We start from the raw sequence: 20,147 nt of genomic DNA on the forward strand, positions 1-20,147 counted from the left end.
GTATTGTTCGTTTTTTACTTCATTTATGTCATTAAAATGACTATATTTTCATATTCTACCCAATTATACTTATATTTACAACTACGAAAATAAAATTCATCATATTTATTTTATACCTGGCAGGTACGATAATAACTAAGGACAACTTACACCTCAATGAAGAATTACATGTAAGTCATTTCCACACATTTATACCACAAGAGGTGATATGCGATAAGTGTAGTTTTAAAAGTTTAGTTCCCAATCTTGCAATAGTTGACATTTTCTTTGTAGAATGCAAAATTTATGAACCAATGGAACACTTGGAAGGATGAATATTCACTTTCATTGGTTAAGCCAATAGACAACAAGGTAATCAAATTAATTCATTTCAATTATAATATGTCATGTTTACATATATCAATACAACTCTATTGTGCATCGTGTTTACATATATTGTTCTTCAATTGTAGATTCATCATTTGAAAATTTATTCTATTGGTTGGGGATCCACTGTGATAACTGATAAAACACAACTTTCAAATCTAATCAAACGAGAATTACTTTCTCAAAAGACATGCAGGTATTATGCACATTTAAAATTATTTACTTTCTTCCATTATACTTTCTTCCATTATTCTTCTATAATACCACAAAAAATCTTTATTCTTTTTTATTTAACTTCTTTCCATTACCAGGAAACAACAAAAATCATTACCAATCCATACTCACTACAACAACAATCTTTGTGTTTATCAAAATATATGCATCAATGAGGTTATTACTATTTCTTCAATATTTGTATACCATTACATATACATTTAATGACTCATAAGTAAATAACATTATTCAATGATATTTTTTAGTTCTTTAAAACTCAACAACTTATGGACCATGTCTTCTACAAAGAATTAAGAAGACTGCTCCAAAGGTAAATAAAGTTTTTTTTATTATCTATACATAATTCAATTGCTACATAATATTTCTGTTATTTGCATATATATTAGCAATAATATTTACTTTTTTTACAATGCAGGGAAGCTGAAACACATCCTAGACATCAATCTTTATTTGGCCTCCCAATTAAAGAAATGTTTAAGGATGTCGATATATGATACTTTCATTTACTATTTTTTTCTGCATCATGTATGTATGAAATATATATTTCATTCTTTTAATGAATGTATATTTATAAACACCTACTAAAATAGTTTGTATATTTATAAACACCTACCATTGACTCCATCACATATAACTCATTAACTCCAAATCTTGATCAAATGTATTAAATATTAGTTGATATATAATTTTATGAATTAGTAATTTACTGTTTTCTTTTTCAACCAATCTACTTATACCCATCATAAATTGTAATCGATTATTCTTAATATTATACGTATAAATACGTAAAAAAAAGCGAACACACAGGCGCGACAGCGCCTGTGTTTTCGCTAGTACATATTTATATATATATATATATTTATTATTAATTATTATTATATATATATATATAAATAATAATTATTATTATATACATATATATATATATATACATATATATATATATATATAAATAATAATAATTATTATATACATATACATATATATATATATATATATATATATTATATTTTAACAATATTTCAGTTATTATTAATTATTATAAACATATTAATTATTAATAACATTTATTTTATATTCATAATTAATTATTATAATTCAATATATTAATTATTATACTTTAAATAATATTTTAATTATTATATATATTATTTAATATTATAATTTATTATATATATAATAAACTATAATAATAAATAATATATATATATATAATAATGTAATAATATTTATTTTTATGTATAATAATAATAATTATTATTAATAATATTTATATATAATAATTAATAATGAGAAAAATATTTTAAAAGGGTATGGTAATTTGAAAAATGTGATAAGGATAATATGTTAAAATGTTATCAATTCACTACAAATCTTCTTATGAGAGGTGAGATAGTATTATTTAACCGTCTGGTAACTCCATCCGCCCTTATCTTTGCAAATCGTTTTAAAAGAATATCAATTTTTTTTATATCCATCTCACCAAATCCACCCTACAGTACAATCTTATCAAAAGAACACGATATAAGTAATTATTAACTCACGAATAAATAAGATATTCAAATTTCAATTGGATACTCTCAGTATAATTTCAATCAAACAATAATATTACTAGAGCAAGTTTTTAACTTAGCTCATCTATGCTAATTTCTCTTATTTAATAGTCACGTTACGATTTTTCAAAAGTAACATTTAAAATGCTTTTCTTATTTAAAATATAATGTTGAGTTTCATACGAAACCATGCCAAAGAACGTACTCTTATCATATTTTTAGTATTTAATTTTGAGCTACACGATTCGATATGACATTTCACAACTAGTTAAATTGTAAATCACCTCAAAACCTTCATTTATTAATTCAATGTTCAAAACGCAACCATGATATCTTTTTCCTAGCTGGTGAAAAAAAAAAATATTCGGGCGTTATTCTTTAAACTATAATTTGAATTCTTAATCCACAACTTCACAACTTGAATACCTTTGTTTTATTCCTCACAGTTTATTGCGTCACACAATATGCAAGTCAAAGTCATGAAGCACTTTGCTTTAACACTCCAAACAACACCTCATCCAAACCAATTATGCATATTCCCAACATATTCCATCTCATTTGCTTCTCCTCCGCGCAATCATATGTCAAACCCAAAATCAACGATAATCCAAATTGTTATCAAATGGTTACTTACACAAATCATTTATTGCGAAAGAGAATCTAATGAAAAGTGTTTTTTTTTTTTTTTTTCTAAATGGTCTGAGTTTTACGTCGATTAAAGATATCACCAATAAATTTTATTTTACAAATTAATTTTTATGAAATTGAGATAGACTTAAAATTTATTTCATTATATGATATTAAAGTCATGAAATAGAGTTTATCATACAAAATTTATTGTTTGTTGGACATATTTTTTCACTCGCTATCATATTACTATTAGTCCACTTATTAATATCTAGTCTTATGCATTAGACATAGGGATGTGAAAACGGACCAGGCCCGTCAAGAAAAGGGCGGGCCAAGTTTTAATTTTTAACCCATCAATCCGTTCTAACCTGGTTTGCCTAGCCTGCTAATTTAGCATGCCAAAACGGGCCAGTCCGCCTTGGCCCGCCAACTCGTTCTTTTATATTTTTTTATGTTTAAAATTAAAAAAAATTTAAAAAATAATATTTTTTATATTATATAAATAAATTTATATATATAAAATAGATTTATAAAATAGATTTAAAAAAAATCAAAAAAATTAAGGGAAAAAATAAGCGGGCCAACTTGTCCTATGACATGATATGTTGCAATATCTAACCCATTTATTGGTGGTGGACCAGTCTGACCCGACCTGCTTTTAGCGGATCATAGGCGGGTCAGACCAAAATGGGCAGAACTGATCCGTTTTGTTATTCCTAATTAGACATATATACGTCAACAAACTTTTGTTGTATAATTGAGTTAAATTTAAAGTTTAATACAAATTGTTGTCAAATGGTTACTTACACAAGTCATTTATTGTAAAAGAGAATGTAATGAAATTCCTTTTCAAACTTTGTTTTTCCTTCAGTATATAGTTTTGTGTCAAAAGCCATCTTCCGTGGACGACCTTTCCCCTTCGTTTCCCTTTCCTCCTGCGTAACGCTGTTGATTATTGTTTTATATTCTTTTTGATCAATTCATTTTCAGTGTCCCTTGCGAGCACCCACACCATGACAAGTGGCGCAATTACTCTAGTTTTAAGCCACTCAACTTCAGTTTCCATGCACAAACCAATTAAACAAATGCGTAAAAAGGTGCTAAAAGGGAAAACAAAAATGGTGAGTGCTCTACAATGCCATCTACAAGGCTAATAAAAAGATAAAAAAATAAAAAACATCAACGATAAGATGATGTAAGAAAAAACTACATGAATAAATTTTGTGTTGTGAACCGTAACACCGTGAAGCAAAAGTAGTGTTCCAATAATGTTGTCCAGGAGAAACAGAGAAGAGATACTGTATAATGCATCCTGGTTCAGATCTTAAAAAAGATACGACTAGATTTTGGGACCTCACCTAAAAATTAAAGTATCCACATGCACCAAATTTTTCGTAAAAAGAAACAAAATAAAAATATTTTGAACATTGTGTGGCTAAGAGCAACAAGCATAATGGCATGGGCATCTTCTCTACTAGCCTCACTTCCCCACTTCTCTTTTACTGTCTTCTCTTCCATTCCCTTTGCCCAAAACAATATTCACCACATTCCTCACCATAGCCACATCTTCTATTTCATCACATTTTTATCACTCAAACACACTTATATTTTTCAAACTAATGATAAATGTCTTTCTTCTATCTTGATATACAGGCTTAAATTACTTTAAATTAGTTGTAACAATTAGAATTATAATTTAGCTTTTATCTAAATAATTAGTTAACTAACAGAAGTGATGATTCACCTAACTGTGCTCCAAATTTAGTGACTCCAATCTGGTTAAAATACAATGAATGTCTTAATCTAGTTCCTAAGCTAATTTAGTTGAAATACAATGGTTTTGTTTTGTCTCTAAGTAATTCCCAACCAACTAGCTTAAATGAGTGCTATTGGATAAGAATCTAACAATGTTTTTTGTTGTTGCATACATGCCATTAATAGCAACGTATTAAACCACCACAAAAAGGAGTAAAATGGGAAAAGTTCTTCAAGCTCGAATATAAAATGGATAACGATTAAAACACCCACAAAACAAAAACTCTTCCTTCCCTCTCTATCACCATTTACGTCACTTCTTGCGACCACTTTCGTTAATTATCCACTTCCATTAATTCCACGTAGAACACAAAATAAACAAGAAAAAGGAAAAAAATGTTTTTGTGCAGGAACAAATAGCAAACACCTACTCCACTATATATATATATACACTCTCAATTGCACACTCAAAACACACACTTTAAAATGGTTTCTTCTTGGGTAAGAGGCAAGTGCATAGGCAAGGGCGCGTTTGGCACCATCAGTGTCGCGCTTCGAAAGCTTGAGGCGCAAACGCAAATTTTCGCGGTGAAGTCTGTGGATATTAAAACAGGTCTCCCGGGTCAGCTGGAAGCGTTGGAGAACGAGATTCGGATCCTCCGACGCATGTCCTCGCCGCACGTGGTGACCTTTCTCGGCGAGGACACCACATGCGAGAAGCGGAACCTTCACATGGAGTACATGCCATGTGGCACTCTCGCTGACCTGGACCCCGACGTGGACGAGTATATAGTGAGACAATACACGTGGTGCTTGGTGAGCGCTCTGAAGCACGTGCACGAAAACGGCGTCGTGCACTGCGACGTGAAGGGGAAGAACGTCCTTGTCGGAGACGGAGCCAACGGTCGCAACTGCAAGCTCGCCGACTTCGGCTCGGCGATGGAGTTCGACGGGGAAGGTCTCCCGGCGGCTTCGCCGCGCGGGAGTCCGCTATGGATGGCGCCGGAAGTGATACGCCGGGAGTGTCAGGGTCTGGCGTCGGACGTTTGGTCGTTAGGTTGCACGGTGATCGAGATGATCACCGGAAGACCGCCATGGGAGGGAAACGCCGTGGACGCGCTGAGTCGGATTGGATTCTCCGGCGAGGTGCCGGGGTTTCCGCGCCGGTTATCGGAGCTCGGCCGGGATTTTCTGGAGAAGTGTTTGAGGAGGGAGCCGTGGCGGCGGTGGAGCTGCGATCAGCTGCTGGAGCATCCGTTTCTGATACCGTGTGGTGTGATTGTGGAATCGTCGCCTCGGTGCGTTCTCGACCGAGTTGACTCGGAGTTCGCTGGGTTCGACGACGAAGAAGAAGAGGAAGAAGAAGAAATGATAACCGAAAGTGAAAATTCGGCGAGGGATAGAATTGGAAGATTGGCTATGAGCGTAGGGGTAAATTGGGAAGCGCAAGGATGGGTGATGGTGAGGGAATTGGCGGTGGTGGCTGAAAGTTCTGAGGACGTTAGAGAAGGGACGATTTTGCAAAATTTTGAGATTACGAGGGCAGAACGGGGAATTCAGGTAGGGACAAATTCGGAATGTGCAGGTTTGAAAAACGAAATGGTAAAATTGGGAATGTGTAGTTTGGGTGGAAGGCGTTGGTTGACACGGTACAACCGGCGGAGTGAGTGTGAGTGTGGGTGGGAAAATGTTGATAAGAGAAAAAGAATGTTATTGAAAATAAATATTTACAAGTTGTACTTTAAATTATTGAAATCACATTGTTTGTTTTTGAAGTATTTAATGATATACTTATGTTTTGGGTGGATTCGTATTGATGGCATTATGACTAAAGTATGTTAAGTTGAGTATTTCTGTAAGGAGAGTATATTTGTAACTGAGCACAACGCGTGCATGACGCAACCAAGCAAAGCAAGGAAACATTGTTGGGATTTAATTGACAGTGAGATGGCATGGTTGGGTTTGGCTGCGTAATGTACCCCACATGTTGGGGCATTCAGGTAAAAGGACGATGAAGTTGTAATGTTGCGTGAGTATGACACTCAAACAATGTAGATAGAGAAAAAGAAAAATCAAAAAATAAATTCCACATTTTTAATAGGACATTCGATGAAGGCTTTTTAGCCATGAATTGGGATCAGAGACACTCTTGCTTCTCCACACGTTATCCACGAAAAGATGAATGACAACACTGTTAACAAAATTTCAAATCATGATTGCCAATTAATTAATTTACTAATGTCCAATGGGATGATGGCCTGGGCCTACCAGGCCTACCAGGCCCAAGGCCCACCTCTCCCTCCATCTTCCGGGAATCAAAAACAGCAAAAACAATTTTAGAAAGGATCCTTCCATTGTTCCATTTCCACTTCCACCTCGTTCGTTGTGGTGTGTTTCCTTCTGTTCCTTCCACACACTCTCCTTATTCTTCTCTATCCCTTCCCCACCTCTCTCTCTCTCTCTCTTCACTGCTTCAGATCTCGCAGCGCACCACTAACACACCATCTCTCACTTTCGAATTCCCTTGGATCCACGCCCGCCATGGCCGCGAACGCCCCCATCGCCATGCGCGAAGCCTTAACGGTCAGCATTGCCCCATTGTCCCGTCGTTTTCCCCGCAATGCCTCGTCGCATTCTCCATTTTCTCGTCGTTTTCTGACTCTCCGATACGTTCGTCGTTTTTGCAGTTGGGAAGCGTGGGCATCAACCCGCAGTTTATCACCTTCACGCACGTCACCATGGAATCGGACAAGTACATTTGCATCAGGGAAACCGCGCCGCAGAACAGCGTCGTCATGATCGACATGGCCATGCCCATGCAACCACTCCGACGCCCTATCACCGCTGATTCCGCTCTCATGAACCCTAACGCCAGAATTCTCGCGCTTAAAGGTAATCATTCGCTGTTCCGATTGCTTTACGTGACTCTGCCATGATTCCGATTCGATCAACGAAGGTGACGGCTGTTCTCCGTGCAGCTCAAGTTCCTGGCACTAGTCAGGATCATTTGCAGGTGTTTAACATTGAAACGAAAGCGAAGATGAAATCGTATCAAATGGGCCAACAGGTGAGGATTTGTAATATTTGTTAATGATTTTTATTCTCGCACAATCTGTCTGTTGTTATCAGTTTATTTGTTAATTAATCGTGTTGTTCTTTATTTTCCTCCATTTCCTTTAGGTTGTGTTTTGGAAGTGGATAACTCCGAAGACATTAGGCGTAGTGACTCAGTCATCTGTGTATCACTGGTCAATTGAAGGTAATGTAATGTTGTACTATTTTACTGATTGTGTATAAGTTTGACTGCTGGTTATCTTATGCTCTCTTCTTGTTCTATTGATGGACCTTTTTTTCAGTTGTGAGTTTAATGTTTTTATGGTTTCTCTTATCTAGCTGAGGGTGAGCCAGTGAAGGTGTTTGGCCGGACAGCTAATTTGGGGAATAACCAGATCATCAACTACCGTTGTGATCCTACTGAAAAGTGGTTGGTTTTGATTGGAATTGCCCCTGGTTCTTCTGAGGTATGCGTTTTTTTCCTGTCGCAACGTCTAGACCTTGTCCTTAGCCATTCCCTTTGTCTTATTCTTGTATTTGTGTGTCAGCTTACTGTCACTAATAAGTTGCAAAATTTGTCAATTTAATTTCATGGGCTGGTTTTGAGTATGTGAGGAAGATATTACAATAGTTTCTAACATAGTCAATGAGGTGCTATTATACAGTTTCGTAAAATTTGATATTTTGATTTTGATTATAATGGATGAGTTAAAAACCCGTTAATGCATTTTGGATTGTTTGAAAATGTATGTAAATCGCAAAATCAAATGCATTCATGCCCCATTTAATAAATAATCCAATCTATATATTTAATTTTTTTAGAAATATATTATATTTAAAAATTCATCTACACCTCTTTCACCCATCAAAGAAAGTTGGTGTCTAAAAACTTGTCTTTTGTGTGGAATTCTGTTTTTTGCCACTTAATTTTCCTGTTAGGTTAAAGTTTAGGTTGCTTAGTTTACTTCTCTTTTTCTGTTTGGGAGAAATGCTACATTTTAAGTGAAGGTTTGTCATTGTTTATTTAGAATCGTATATGTGGATACTGCAATGGCTCTAGTACTGTAGTATACTGTAGATTGCGCCCTTGTGCTCATACTTGGTATGAATTAGTTTAGATTGAGAGTTTTGTTCAAATATGTTAGCAAAATTCTTGCAAATATATATATATATATATATATATATATATATATATATATATATATATATATATATATGTGTGTGTGTGTGTGTGTGTGTGTGTGTATTTGTAAATGTAGACAAAAGATACCTTTTGATCAACAGCTGAATAAACACGTTTTGGCTGTTGTTTTTTATTATGAGTTGTATTTGTATACATCAATGGCTATAGTGCTGTAACATACTGTAAATTCTGGCCTTGTTCCAATCCTCATTATGAGCTATTTTTGGTAGACTTGAGGAATTTGTTTGAATATGTTAGGAAAATTCTCATATATATATATATATATATATATTGTTTACATACTGAGGGGGTCATTTTAATGAGTGTCCAAATTAAAAGTTTTTTACAGTATCGCTGCATAATCTGCTCGTGTAACTATTTATAAAAATTACATGACTTTTGGGTATCTTGACGGTTCATGATAAAATTTAATGATTTGATTTGTCTCATAAAGTCCTTTTTAACAAGATACATGGACCCACACACTGCATTTTTTGTGTGGGTGATATGAATACATACTAATCCTTAGATCTTACATGAATGTTGGGATTAAAACAATTATATGACGCGGCGAGTTTGTTTAATAAGTCATGACTTTTGACCATTCATGTATGGTTCCTTGTGGCCCAGATTTACTCCTCTTTGGACATAAAAATGTCTCTCTCTAAGTACGTCCGTTATGTATTTGTTTGTGTGTTCGCGGTAGTTTGGAATGGATTGAGAGAAGTAATAGTATCATAGGGTGAGATACGAGGAAGAAATCTAGACGAGACAATCATCCATGAACATGGTTAAGATTAAATCGTGAAGTCGTGTGACTTCTTTAAGTAGTCCTGTAACCTTTTTAAATAGTTACAGGATCATTATTTATGTTTAGGAAAGATAACTAGTTGGAAATTCAGCTGATTTGGAAAAAAAAAAAATTTCAATTTCAGTTGGATGTTAGGGATAATGGTTGAAATTTGTTAAACATTTGTTTTTTCTGAAAAAAATCAGCTTTTTTCGTTGTAAGCTTCGTACATATTTTTGTGCACAAGTGGATTTTTGTTGCTTCTAAACGATTTTAATTATTTTAATACCATTTTTCAACAAATTTACCCAAACAAAAACTTATTGTGATTATAACAGTAATATATTATACATATAATTGATCATTGAAATAATTCTATTATCACAACTATCCCAAACACATCATAAATAACTTTTAATCTTAACCATCTATTTGTGATGCGAATTTATTTCTCTTGTATTATTGTGAGAAATAAGGACAATAAATCTGGGTCTATATGTATATATATGATTTATAATTACACACTGAAGCTGTCAAGAGACTCAGCATGTTAATACTTCCTATTGTAAATAGTTAATGGTTTAGTCATTTAGTTTTACCTCCATTGTCCTTTTTTCTGGTCAGTATTAGTTGTTATATTAAGGTAAATAAATGTCAAAGTTTTCTTGATGAAATAAACAAGTCCTTGATTTTAATTACTCAATTGATGGCTCAAATTTATATTTTTCTGAATATTTTTCATTTCTTTGTATTATTTTTACTTCTATTTGGTATGTACATTACAAACACTTTAGAAGGTTTTCCTTGCTGTGTGTTGTAAATACGATGGTTTATAAGTTAGGTTTAGGTTACTCATGTTTTTCAATATTTTTTGTCAAATGTTATTCTCCTTCAACTTTTTGTCATGCCTTATTAGTGGCAATACGTTTTACACAAATTAATTTGTTTTGAACTTATATTGTGTAATAAACATTTTTTTTTTGTTTTTTTATTTGAGACGGGGATGTTAAACTTACTGAATTACCATCTCTTCATATTTTTGATTGCTAATGATAAAACCTTCTGAAATTATTTGTCGGAGTGATAGTATTTTGTTTTGTTGGTTACAGAGGCCACAACTTGTAAAAGGAAATATGCAACTTTTCTCTGTGGACCAACAGCGGAGCCAGGCTCTTGAAGCACATGCTGCCGCATTTGCCACATTTAGAGTAATTCTGTCTTCTTTGTGATCGATTAATATGTATTTCAGGCGTGTGGCTTGCAGGTTGAATACTGTTTGATATTTTTACTTTGTTACACGTAGGTTGCTGGCAATGATAAGGATTCAACTCTTATTTGTTTTGCATCCAAGAGCATCAATGCTGGACAGGTTATATCAAAGATGCATGTCATTGAACTTGGCGCCCAGCCAGGTATATGCATGTCTAGATTTTTCCTTTATCAGCCAATAGATACATCCCCACTCATTAGTATAAACAGTTTTTTTTTTTTCTTAAATCATAAAGAAAAATAAATTTTCAATATCAATTCAACTTGTTAATGAAAGAGGGGATTATAGGATATAAAGTGATTAATAAGTTAAATAGGAGATAAGCAACACGAGATGTAATTATGGATCTTCAATAGACTGTCTGCTATTTGTATTATATGTTCTTGCCGCATTCTGATGCCTTTTTTGCTACCTTCTGGTGTGTTGTGTTATTGGTTATCAGGCAAGCCATCTTTTTCAAAGAAACAAGCCGATCTCTTCTTTCCTCCAGACTTTGCTGATGATTTTCCCGTATCAATGCAGGTATAAGTGTAGACTTTATGATTCTCTGTTTCCCAATAAACATTATGTTGAATACCTGACTTGTTTCACTGTGCAGATTTCAAATAAGTATGGTTTGATATATGTTATCACAAAACTCGGTCTTTTATTTGTCTATGATCTAGAGACTGCTACTGCAGTTTATAGAAATCGAATCAGCCCCGATCCAATATTTTTGACAGCAGAGGCCTCAACATCAGGGGGCTTTTATGCTATAAATAGACGTGGCCAGGTGTTGCTTGCTACTGTGAATGAAGCAACCATAGTACCTTTTGTTAGTGGCCAGGTATTTAGTGCTCGTTCTTTTTCTATGCGAACACCTCTTTTGCTATCTACTTCTAATTTTTGCTTGGATTTTTGGCAGTTAAATAATTTGGAACTTGCTGTTAGTCTTGCTAAAAGGGGAAACCTCCCTGGTGCAGAAGAATTGGTAACTTGAGCTGCATATGATGATGTTATACTTTTATCTGTAGTTTTAAAGTTCATGAACTCCACGTATTTACTTTTAAATTTGCTGAAATTTTTTACCTGATGGATACTTAACTAGAAGATTTATCCTTGTATACCTTTTGTCTCAATAGATTGTAGTTGTCATAAAAGCATTTCAGATGTGTCATCTAGAGTAGAGCAGTTATCAACAAGACAATTAGCATAAAAGCGTGAGAAAATGATTTTCTTTTGTAGCATTTGCTTGTATGTATGTTTTTTGTTTTTGACAGAATACCAGAATGAACAGGTAACAGTTTGTAAGCTGTAATTACTTGAGGCCCAAGGGAATCTTCATTAAAAGTATGTGCTGAGAAGAATAATGTTGAAGTGAAATATGAACATGGCAACTGTAACTTCTGATTCAAAGATTAGTAACTGGAGTTATTAGGGCTTAAATTTTTCCCCAACCATAATTTTTTTCTTCGTAGTTGGTTTGATAGGAGGGAGGGGAGAATGGTTTTCTTTTCAATTTTAAAGTTCATTTATTTTTACCTAGTTATTGTTATGCTTGTGTTTTCTCTCAGGTTGTTAAGCGTTTTCAAGAATTATTTGCTCAAACCAAGTATAAGGAAGCTGCAGAGCTTGCTGCACAGTCACCACAAGGAGTACTTCGAACGCCTGATACTGTTGCTAAATTTCAGGTCTTTTATACATCAAAATGCTGCTCCTTTAATATTTCTTGGTTTTGTTACCAAATTTAGGGTATGCATAATCACATTAATATATCAATATGCTCTTTATCCTGTGTTCTTGAGTTGCCTATGTTAATTTGCTTTCAGAGTGTACCTGTGCAAGCTGGGCAAACGCCACCACTGTTGCAATACTTTGGAACTCTGTTAACCATGGGAAAACTCAATGCTTTTGAGTCACTGGAACTGTCACGACTTGTTGTAAATCAGAACAAAAAGAATCTTTTGGAAAATTGGCTGGCAGAGGATAAACTTGAATGCAGTGAGGAGCTTGGTGACCTTGTGAAGGTCCTGACAGAAATTTAATGTGTTATTTGTTTTTCATTTGGACATTTATGAATATTATTTTATTGATGGTTTGGGGAAGGAAAATCCAAATTGTCCATTCCTTTTAAAGAAACACATGATCTGTTCCCTGACTTGTGTTTTGCACTTGTTTCCTTTGTTTTTCCTAATTTTTACGAGGCTTGCATATATGCAGACGGTGGATAACGACCTCGCTTTGAAAATTTATATCAAAGCTAGAGCAACACCAAAAGTTGTTGCAGCTTTTGCAGAGAGGAGAGAATTTGACAAGATTCTGATATATTCAAAGCAGGTAAATTTTTTTATTAGTTTAGTAGGATCAGAAAATTATTGGTGTTGATATTCAATGTTATTATGTCATTTGTTAGTTTTCTTACTACTACCTTTATAATGCCATTCTTCGCTGTTCTTTAATGAAGGTTGGATATACACCTGATTATATGTTCCTTCTTCAAACAATTTTACGAACAGACCCCCAGGTGAGAAGGTTTTGTCTGAACAATCATCTGATTTAATTTTATCTCTGACTTGCTTGACATTCATCATGTACTTGTTTATGTTTTGGAAGTCTGAGCATAGCTTGCTTAAAGTAGCATCACCTAATGAATGGCAGTTAATGTATCCAAATGGGAATGGTTTCCTCATGCTTATGTTGCTTTCATTTTAAGAATATTTTCACATTGCTCATCCACACTCTAATCTAAGTTGTTTATTTTTTGAGCATCCATATTTTTTCTGGTTTATGTATATAAAATAATTCAAAACTTCTTTGATTGCAGGGAGCTGTAAATTTTGCTCTGATGATGTCTCAAATGGAAGGAGGATGCCCCATAGACTACAACACAATTACGGATCTATTTCTTCAGGTTTACTTGCAGTTTACCCTTTGGATCTTCATGATACCGTGTTCTTTGCGTTCTCTTATTATTTATTATTCAGTTGTAATTTTAGAAGACAGTATAATGTACAATTTTGTTTTCCTTTTATATCACTGCGTTCATTATGTACCTTTTTTGAAAATTTAAAATGAAAAATAATAATAATTTTGTCAAAATAAATCTTTCTTTAATTTTTGGTTTTAATAAGGCTTTTTGATAACTTTCTTGCTTAGGCTAATATAGTTTCCTCCACTTTCAACTAAAAATTATTTGTTTAAACTTTAATGTAGGAACTGATTGCATACTTTTTTTTTGGTTATTTGTGAATTGGAAATCTTATTTATATATATTTCTTCTGCTACTTTTTAGAGGAATTTGATCCGTGAGGCAACGGCCTTTTTGTTGGATGTGCTGAAGCCAAACCTTCCTGAACATGGATTTCTTCAAACAAAGGTTCTTTTATTATATGTGTCATTATCACTGCCCCTGAACTGGATGGTGATATATATGGTTTTTTTTTAAGAAAGTGAAATCATATTTTTCTATGTATTATACTTAGGTTTTGGAAATTAATCTGGTAACCTTTCCAAATGTTGCTGATGCTATATTGGCCAATGGCATGTTCAGTCATTATGATCGCCCACGCATTGGACAATTATGTGAAAAGGCAGGCCTTTTCATTCGGGCTCTTCAGGTTCGCTTCTTCTTAAGTTCTGATGGCAGTATAATGTTCTATCATTAGCATATCCTGAACCTTGTCTGTGTATTATGCAGCATTATTCTGAGTTGCCAGACATCAAACGTGTCATTGTGAATACACATGCCATTGAGCCGCAGGTTTTGATTGCAATTGCTCATATAACCCAGTCTATCATAAAATTGTTTGATATTCTTATTTCTTACCATATAATATGATGTATTTCAGGCTTTAGTTGAGTTTTTTGGTACCCTTTCTCGAGAATGGGCACTAGAGTGTATGAAAGATCTTTTACTTGTGAATCTCAGAGGCAATCTTCAAATAATTGTTCAGGTACTATCTCTGGACAATGTTGCCGCAAGACTTCTGTTCTATTTTTTTTGTTTGAATTCCATAATTCATTTCTCAGAGTATCTTACTTAGTACATGATTTGCAGACTGCTAAGGAATATTCTGAGCAGCTGGGTGTTGATGCATGTATTAAACTATTTGAGCAGTTCAAATCCTATGAGGGACTATACTTTTTCTTGGGTGCATACTTGAGCTCTAGGTATTTCTTTCTTATTGGGATGGAACATGACTTCATTTCACTATTCACGCCAGTTTCACAGTTCTAGTTTGTTTTTTTTTTTCAATTATTGTAACTTTCTTTTGTTGTCTTGTAAAGTGAGGATCCTGATATTCACTTCAAGTATATCGAGGCCGCTGCTAAAACTGGACAAATTAAGGAGGTTGAGCGTGTAACTAGGGAATCAAACTTTTATGATGCTGAGAAGACAAAGAATTTTCTTATGGAGGCCAAGCTTCCGGATGCACGACCATTGATTAATGTCTGTGATCGTTTTGGATTTGTTCCGGATCTCACCCATTATCTGTATACTAACAACATGCTTCGATATATCGAAGGTTATGTTCAAAAGGTATATTTGTTTACAGGTTTTATATTTGAATTTGGTAATCCTTGTATCATATGTGTCCTTCAAATCTTTCTTTGAAAATTTTTGAACGGTGACCTAAACTTTGTACTTCTTGCTCTTAGGTCAATCCTGGAAATGCTCCTCTAGTTGTTGGACAGTTGTTAGATGATGAATGCCCTGAAGATTTTATTAAAGGTCTTATACTTTCCGTTCGTTCTCTTCTGCCAGTTGAGCCTTTAGTTGAGGAATGTGAGAAGAGGTGGGCTAGCTTCTTTCTACCTTTCATCTCCAATATCAATGTCATGTTGATTTCTAATTTAGATTCCTATGAATAGGAATCGTCTCCGCTTGCTTACTCAATTCTTGGAGCATCTTGTAAGCGAAGGAAGCCAGGATGTGCATGTACATAATGCTCTGGGTAAAATAATTATTGACAGCAACAACAATCCCGAGCATTTTCTCACAACCAATCCATACTATGATTCTCGTGTTGTTGGTAAATATTGTGAAAAGCGGGATCCTACCCTTGCTGTTGTTGCTTACAGGAGAGGGCAATGTGATGACGAGCTGGTTAATGTTACTAATAAAAACTCCTTGTTCAAACTCCAAGCAAGGTGCGAACTTTGACCTGTATCAGGAAAAGTTTTCATTGTATTTCATAATACTAGTCTCTGACACACGTTATTTTCCGATGTTTGTGTCAGATATGTTGTGGAAAGGATGGACTCTGACCTCTGGGAGAAAGTTCTTGATCCTGAGAATGAGTTTAGAAGGCAGTTGATTGATCAAGTGGTGTCCACTGCTTTGCCTGAAAGCAAGAGTCCAGAGCAAGTTTCAGCCGCGGTGAAAGCTTTTATGACTGCTGATCTTCCACATGAGTTGATCGAGCTTCTTGAAAAGATTGTGCTACAAAATTCTGCTTTTAGTGGAAATTTTAATCTGCAAAATTTGTTGATTCTTACTGCAATCAAGGCAGATCCTTCAAGAGTTATGGATTACATTAATAGGTTGGACAACTTTGATGGACCTGCAGTAGGGGAGGTAGCTGTGGAAGCACAACTATATGAGGAGGCATTTGCTATTTTCAAGAAATTTAATTTGAATGTTCAGGCTGTTAATGTCCTGCTGGATAACCTCCAGACTATTGATCGTGCTGTGGAGTTTGCTTTCCGGGTTGAAGAAGATGCTGTTTGGAGCCAGGTTGCTAAAGCACAACTTAGGGAAGGCTTAGTGAGTGATGCAATTGAGTCATTCATTCGTGCAGATGATTCAACTCATTTCTTAGAGGTTATTAAGGCTGCTGAAGATGCAGATGTATACCATGACATGGTGAAGTATCTTCTCATGGTTAGGCAGAAGACTAAAGAGCCCAAGGTGGACAGCGAGCTCATTTATGCTTATGCTAAGATTGACCGTCTTGGAGAAATTGAAGAGTTTATACTGATGCCAAATGTTGCCAATTTACCAAATGTTGGGGACCGCTTGTATGATGAGACATTGTATGAGGCTGCAAAAATTATATTTGCTTTTATTTCTAACTGGGCTAAGTTGGCAGTCACATTGGTGAAGCTTAAACAGTTTCAAGGAGCTGTTGATGCAGCCAGGAAAGCAAACAGTTCAAAAACATGGAAGGAAGTCTGTTTTGCCTGTGTTGATGCTGAGGAATTCCGCTTAGCTCAGATTTGTGGTCTCAATGTCATCATTCAGGTGACATAATTTTCTAGTTTATATTTTAACGTTTGGAAAGAAAAACAATTTATTTCTTTTGTCTAACCTTTTTGCTGCTGTCTGGCTACTTACTATCTGCTATATATGAAGGTGGATGATTTGGAGGAGGTTAGCGAGTTTTATCAGAACAGAGGATGCTTCAATGAACTCATATCTCTAATGGAAAGTGGGTTAGGATTGGAACGTGCACATATGGGTATCTTTACTGAGTTGGGAGTTCTATATGCAAGATATCGACCCGAGAAGCTAATGGAACACATTAAGTTGTTCTCAACTCGGCTTAACATTCCAAAGCTTATTCGGGCATGTGATGAACAGCAGCATTGGAAAGAACTCACTTACCTATTCATTCAATATGATGAGTTTGATAATGCTGCAACCACTGTCATGAATCACTCTCCAGAAGCATGGGACCACATGCAATTCAAAGATGTTATAGTTAAAGTTGCAAGTGTAGAGCTCTACTATAAGGCTGTTCACTTCTACTTACAAGAGCATCCAGATGTAATAAATGATATGTTGAATGTGATTGCTCTTCGTGTGGACCACACTCGTGTAGTAGATATAATTCGGAAGGTCTGCAATTTTTCTATTTACAGTTTCAATCTTATTTGGTGAGTTAAGTTACTGGTTTCAAATGTCATTCTGTAACAATATTGCTTGTTGCTTTGTTTTTTTATTTTTAGGCTGGCCACCTTAGATTAGTTAAGCCGTACATGGTTGCAGTTCAAAGCAACAACGTATCTGCTGTCAATGAAGCTCTGAATGAAATTTATGCCGAGGAAGAGGACTATGACAGACTTCGAGAATCAATAGATCTGCATGACAACTTTGATCAGATAGGTCTTGCACAGAAGGTGAATCTCCTTATTTTTTGTCTTATTTTGACGACAATTAGCAAAATATGGGATTATAATGTTACTGGTAAATTTATAATTTTCGAGTTATTATTGATCGAGATCAACGATGAGCATATGCAGATTGAGAAGCATGAACTTCTTGAGATGAGGCGTGTTGCTGCATACATTTACAAGAAAGCAGGAAGATGGAAGCAATCCATTGCTTTGTCAAAGAAAGACAATCTTTACAAGGACTGCATGGAAACATGCTCTCAATCTGGTGATCGGGAACTCTCAGAAGATTTGCTTATCTACTTTATTGAGAAGGTGTTTATTTCTTGCCCTTTTCCTTATTCAACTCTGGTGATATAAGCCCCATTTGGTGGCATAGTTCGGTTTGACCCCTGTTTCAGTTAGAAATTATTTTGCTGCTCCCTTTTTCATTTCCTGCACCAGTTCTTTTCTCTTAATTAACAAAGGGAATATATTGATTTTCAGGGAAAGAAAGAGTGTTTTGCATCATGCCTCTTTGTCTGTTATGATATTCTCCGGCCAGATGTTGCTCTTGAGCTAGCTTGGATGAACAACATGATTGATTTTGCTTTCCCATATCTCTTACAGGTATGCTTTTGCCTGTGGCTCTGGTATAATGATTTTCATCAACAGACGAAGTTAACCATTTTTATTTTATTTTATATTTTTGGTTGAAGTTTATTAGAGAGTATACAAGCAAGGTGGATGAGCTTATCAGGGACAAAATTGAAGCTCAAAATGAGGAGAAAGCTAAGGAAAAGGAGGAGAAGGACGTGATTGCTCAACAGGTAAGCCTTTTTCGAATCTCCTTTTACAGACACAACCATATTGTTTGTTTGATTACTAACCCAACAGTTTTTTTTGTCAATGATCTCCAGAATATGTATGCCCAGTTGCTACCACTTGCTTTGCCGGCACCACCGATGCCAGGAATGAGTGGAGCCTATGCCCCTTCCCCTCCTCCAATGCCTGGAATGGGTGGAGGCTATACTCCTACGCCTCCTCCACCACCCATGGGTGGAATGGGGATGCCACCAATGCCTCCTTTTGGCATGCCTCCAATGGGGGGCGGCTACTAATGGTGAAGCTAGATAGTTTAGAATATCTCATTTTTGCATTCAAGGTAACTACTTTCTTAGGGTTAAACAATTTCACGTGGTGGCACCAAGCATCATCAACCTTCTGTCCAATCATTGCGGCTTTCTTCAATCAAACTTTTCTGAGCTACTACTTATTTCTTTCGGCATTGGCTTGGTTGCGACCTGTATAGTTTATTTTCTTTAATTATTATTTGTTTTCATAGTTGTCAAGTCATAAATGTTTATTCATTAGGACTTAAAGTTCCTCATCTTAGTATATAGACTTTCATATAACATTTAAAATTATCTCTTACTGTATGTTGCTTTAATTCTTTCAGATATATAAATTAGCCCATAATTTTTTTATTATCCATTCAATAAATGTTGAATGTTCCAAACTAATCCATTTCAGTTTCGGCTCCTTTTTGGATAGCCATGCTATTGATTAGTTGCAGCACATAAATTCTGAAGTTTCTCATAATACGAAGTGTTGGTTCGTTATTTCCACTTTTGTTTGTGTTTGTGTTTGTGTCTGGATGAAGAAAAAAAAGAAAGAGGAAAGGAAAATAGTAGATAAATATAAAAGAAAGAGAACAAAAGAAATAAACAAAGTTTATATTGAAACTTTGTTGCAATCAGCTGAGTGAGTATCGAATGCATTAAGATAAACAATTTGTATATAGTATGACGTCACTTTTCACCAGAAAATGTAGATAACCAACTAATGACAAAAGATATACTGAGTACAAAAACCGTTGACGTAATTGCTCAATTGATTACAAGACAAACAGTCGTTAATGAGCAACAATACATTATAATAAACTTCTACTTTTTATTTCTTTTAAAAATTTGAATAAGTGCGCTATTAGTACTTTTTTATTCAATCTTCTTGCCCAATATTTAAATTAAAAGTTTTATCATTGATAAATACACAACCAATTTCTGCATAATAATAAAACTCCTAAACTAAAAAAATACATTTAATTCTTAATTTAGTTTTTATAAATGTATTTATTCTTCATATTTTTTTAAGTTATATTATCTTAATTGCATACACGTCTCAATTTAAACTAAATTAGATAATGAAATTTTTAAGATAGATTAATAGTGTTGGAAT

General features: G+C 34.7%; 2 protein-coding genes across 2 annotated transcripts; both read left to right on the plus strand.

Annotated features, from left to right (window-relative positions):
- Window positions 1-4,951: 4,951 nt before the first annotated feature.
- LOC114187704 (mitogen-activated protein kinase kinase kinase 17-like) lies at window positions 4,952-6,615 on the plus strand. Its single transcript, XM_028076022.1, has one exon. It carries the CDS (start codon window positions 5,025-5,027, stop codon window positions 6,378-6,380), a length of 1,356 nt encoding a protein of 451 aa, XP_027931823.1. The 5' UTR covers window positions 4,952-5,024; the 3' UTR covers window positions 6,381-6,615.
- Window positions 6,616-6,871: 256 nt separating this feature from the next.
- On the plus strand, window positions 6,872-19,403 carry LOC114187703 (clathrin heavy chain 2-like). The gene is made up of 30 exons (XM_028076021.1): window positions 6,872-7,121; window positions 7,226-7,430; window positions 7,517-7,605; window positions 7,719-7,797; window positions 7,932-8,059; window positions 10,675-10,773; window positions 10,869-10,977; window positions 11,278-11,357; window positions 11,434-11,661; window positions 11,740-11,805; window positions 12,389-12,505; window positions 12,644-12,841; window positions 13,035-13,151; window positions 13,279-13,338; window positions 13,639-13,725; window positions 14,107-14,190; window positions 14,297-14,431; window positions 14,512-14,574; window positions 14,663-14,767; window positions 14,872-14,984; window positions 15,102-15,354; window positions 15,474-15,610; window positions 15,687-15,965; window positions 16,056-17,058; window positions 17,170-17,655; window positions 17,766-17,936; window positions 18,060-18,245; window positions 18,417-18,539; window positions 18,629-18,739; window positions 18,830-19,403. Exons 1-30 carry the CDS (start codon window positions 7,080-7,082, stop codon window positions 19,028-19,030), a joined length of 5,154 nt encoding a protein of 1,717 aa, XP_027931822.1. The 5' UTR covers window positions 6,872-7,079; the 3' UTR covers window positions 19,031-19,403.
- Window positions 19,404-20,147: the final 744 nt, after the last annotated feature.

Source organism: Vigna unguiculata, chromosome 6, assembly GCF_004118075.2.
Source record: "Vigna unguiculata cultivar IT97K-499-35 chromosome 6, ASM411807v1, whole genome shotgun sequence".
In the NCBI taxonomy this organism is placed as follows: Eukaryota; Viridiplantae; Streptophyta; class Magnoliopsida; order Fabales; family Fabaceae; genus Vigna; species Vigna unguiculata.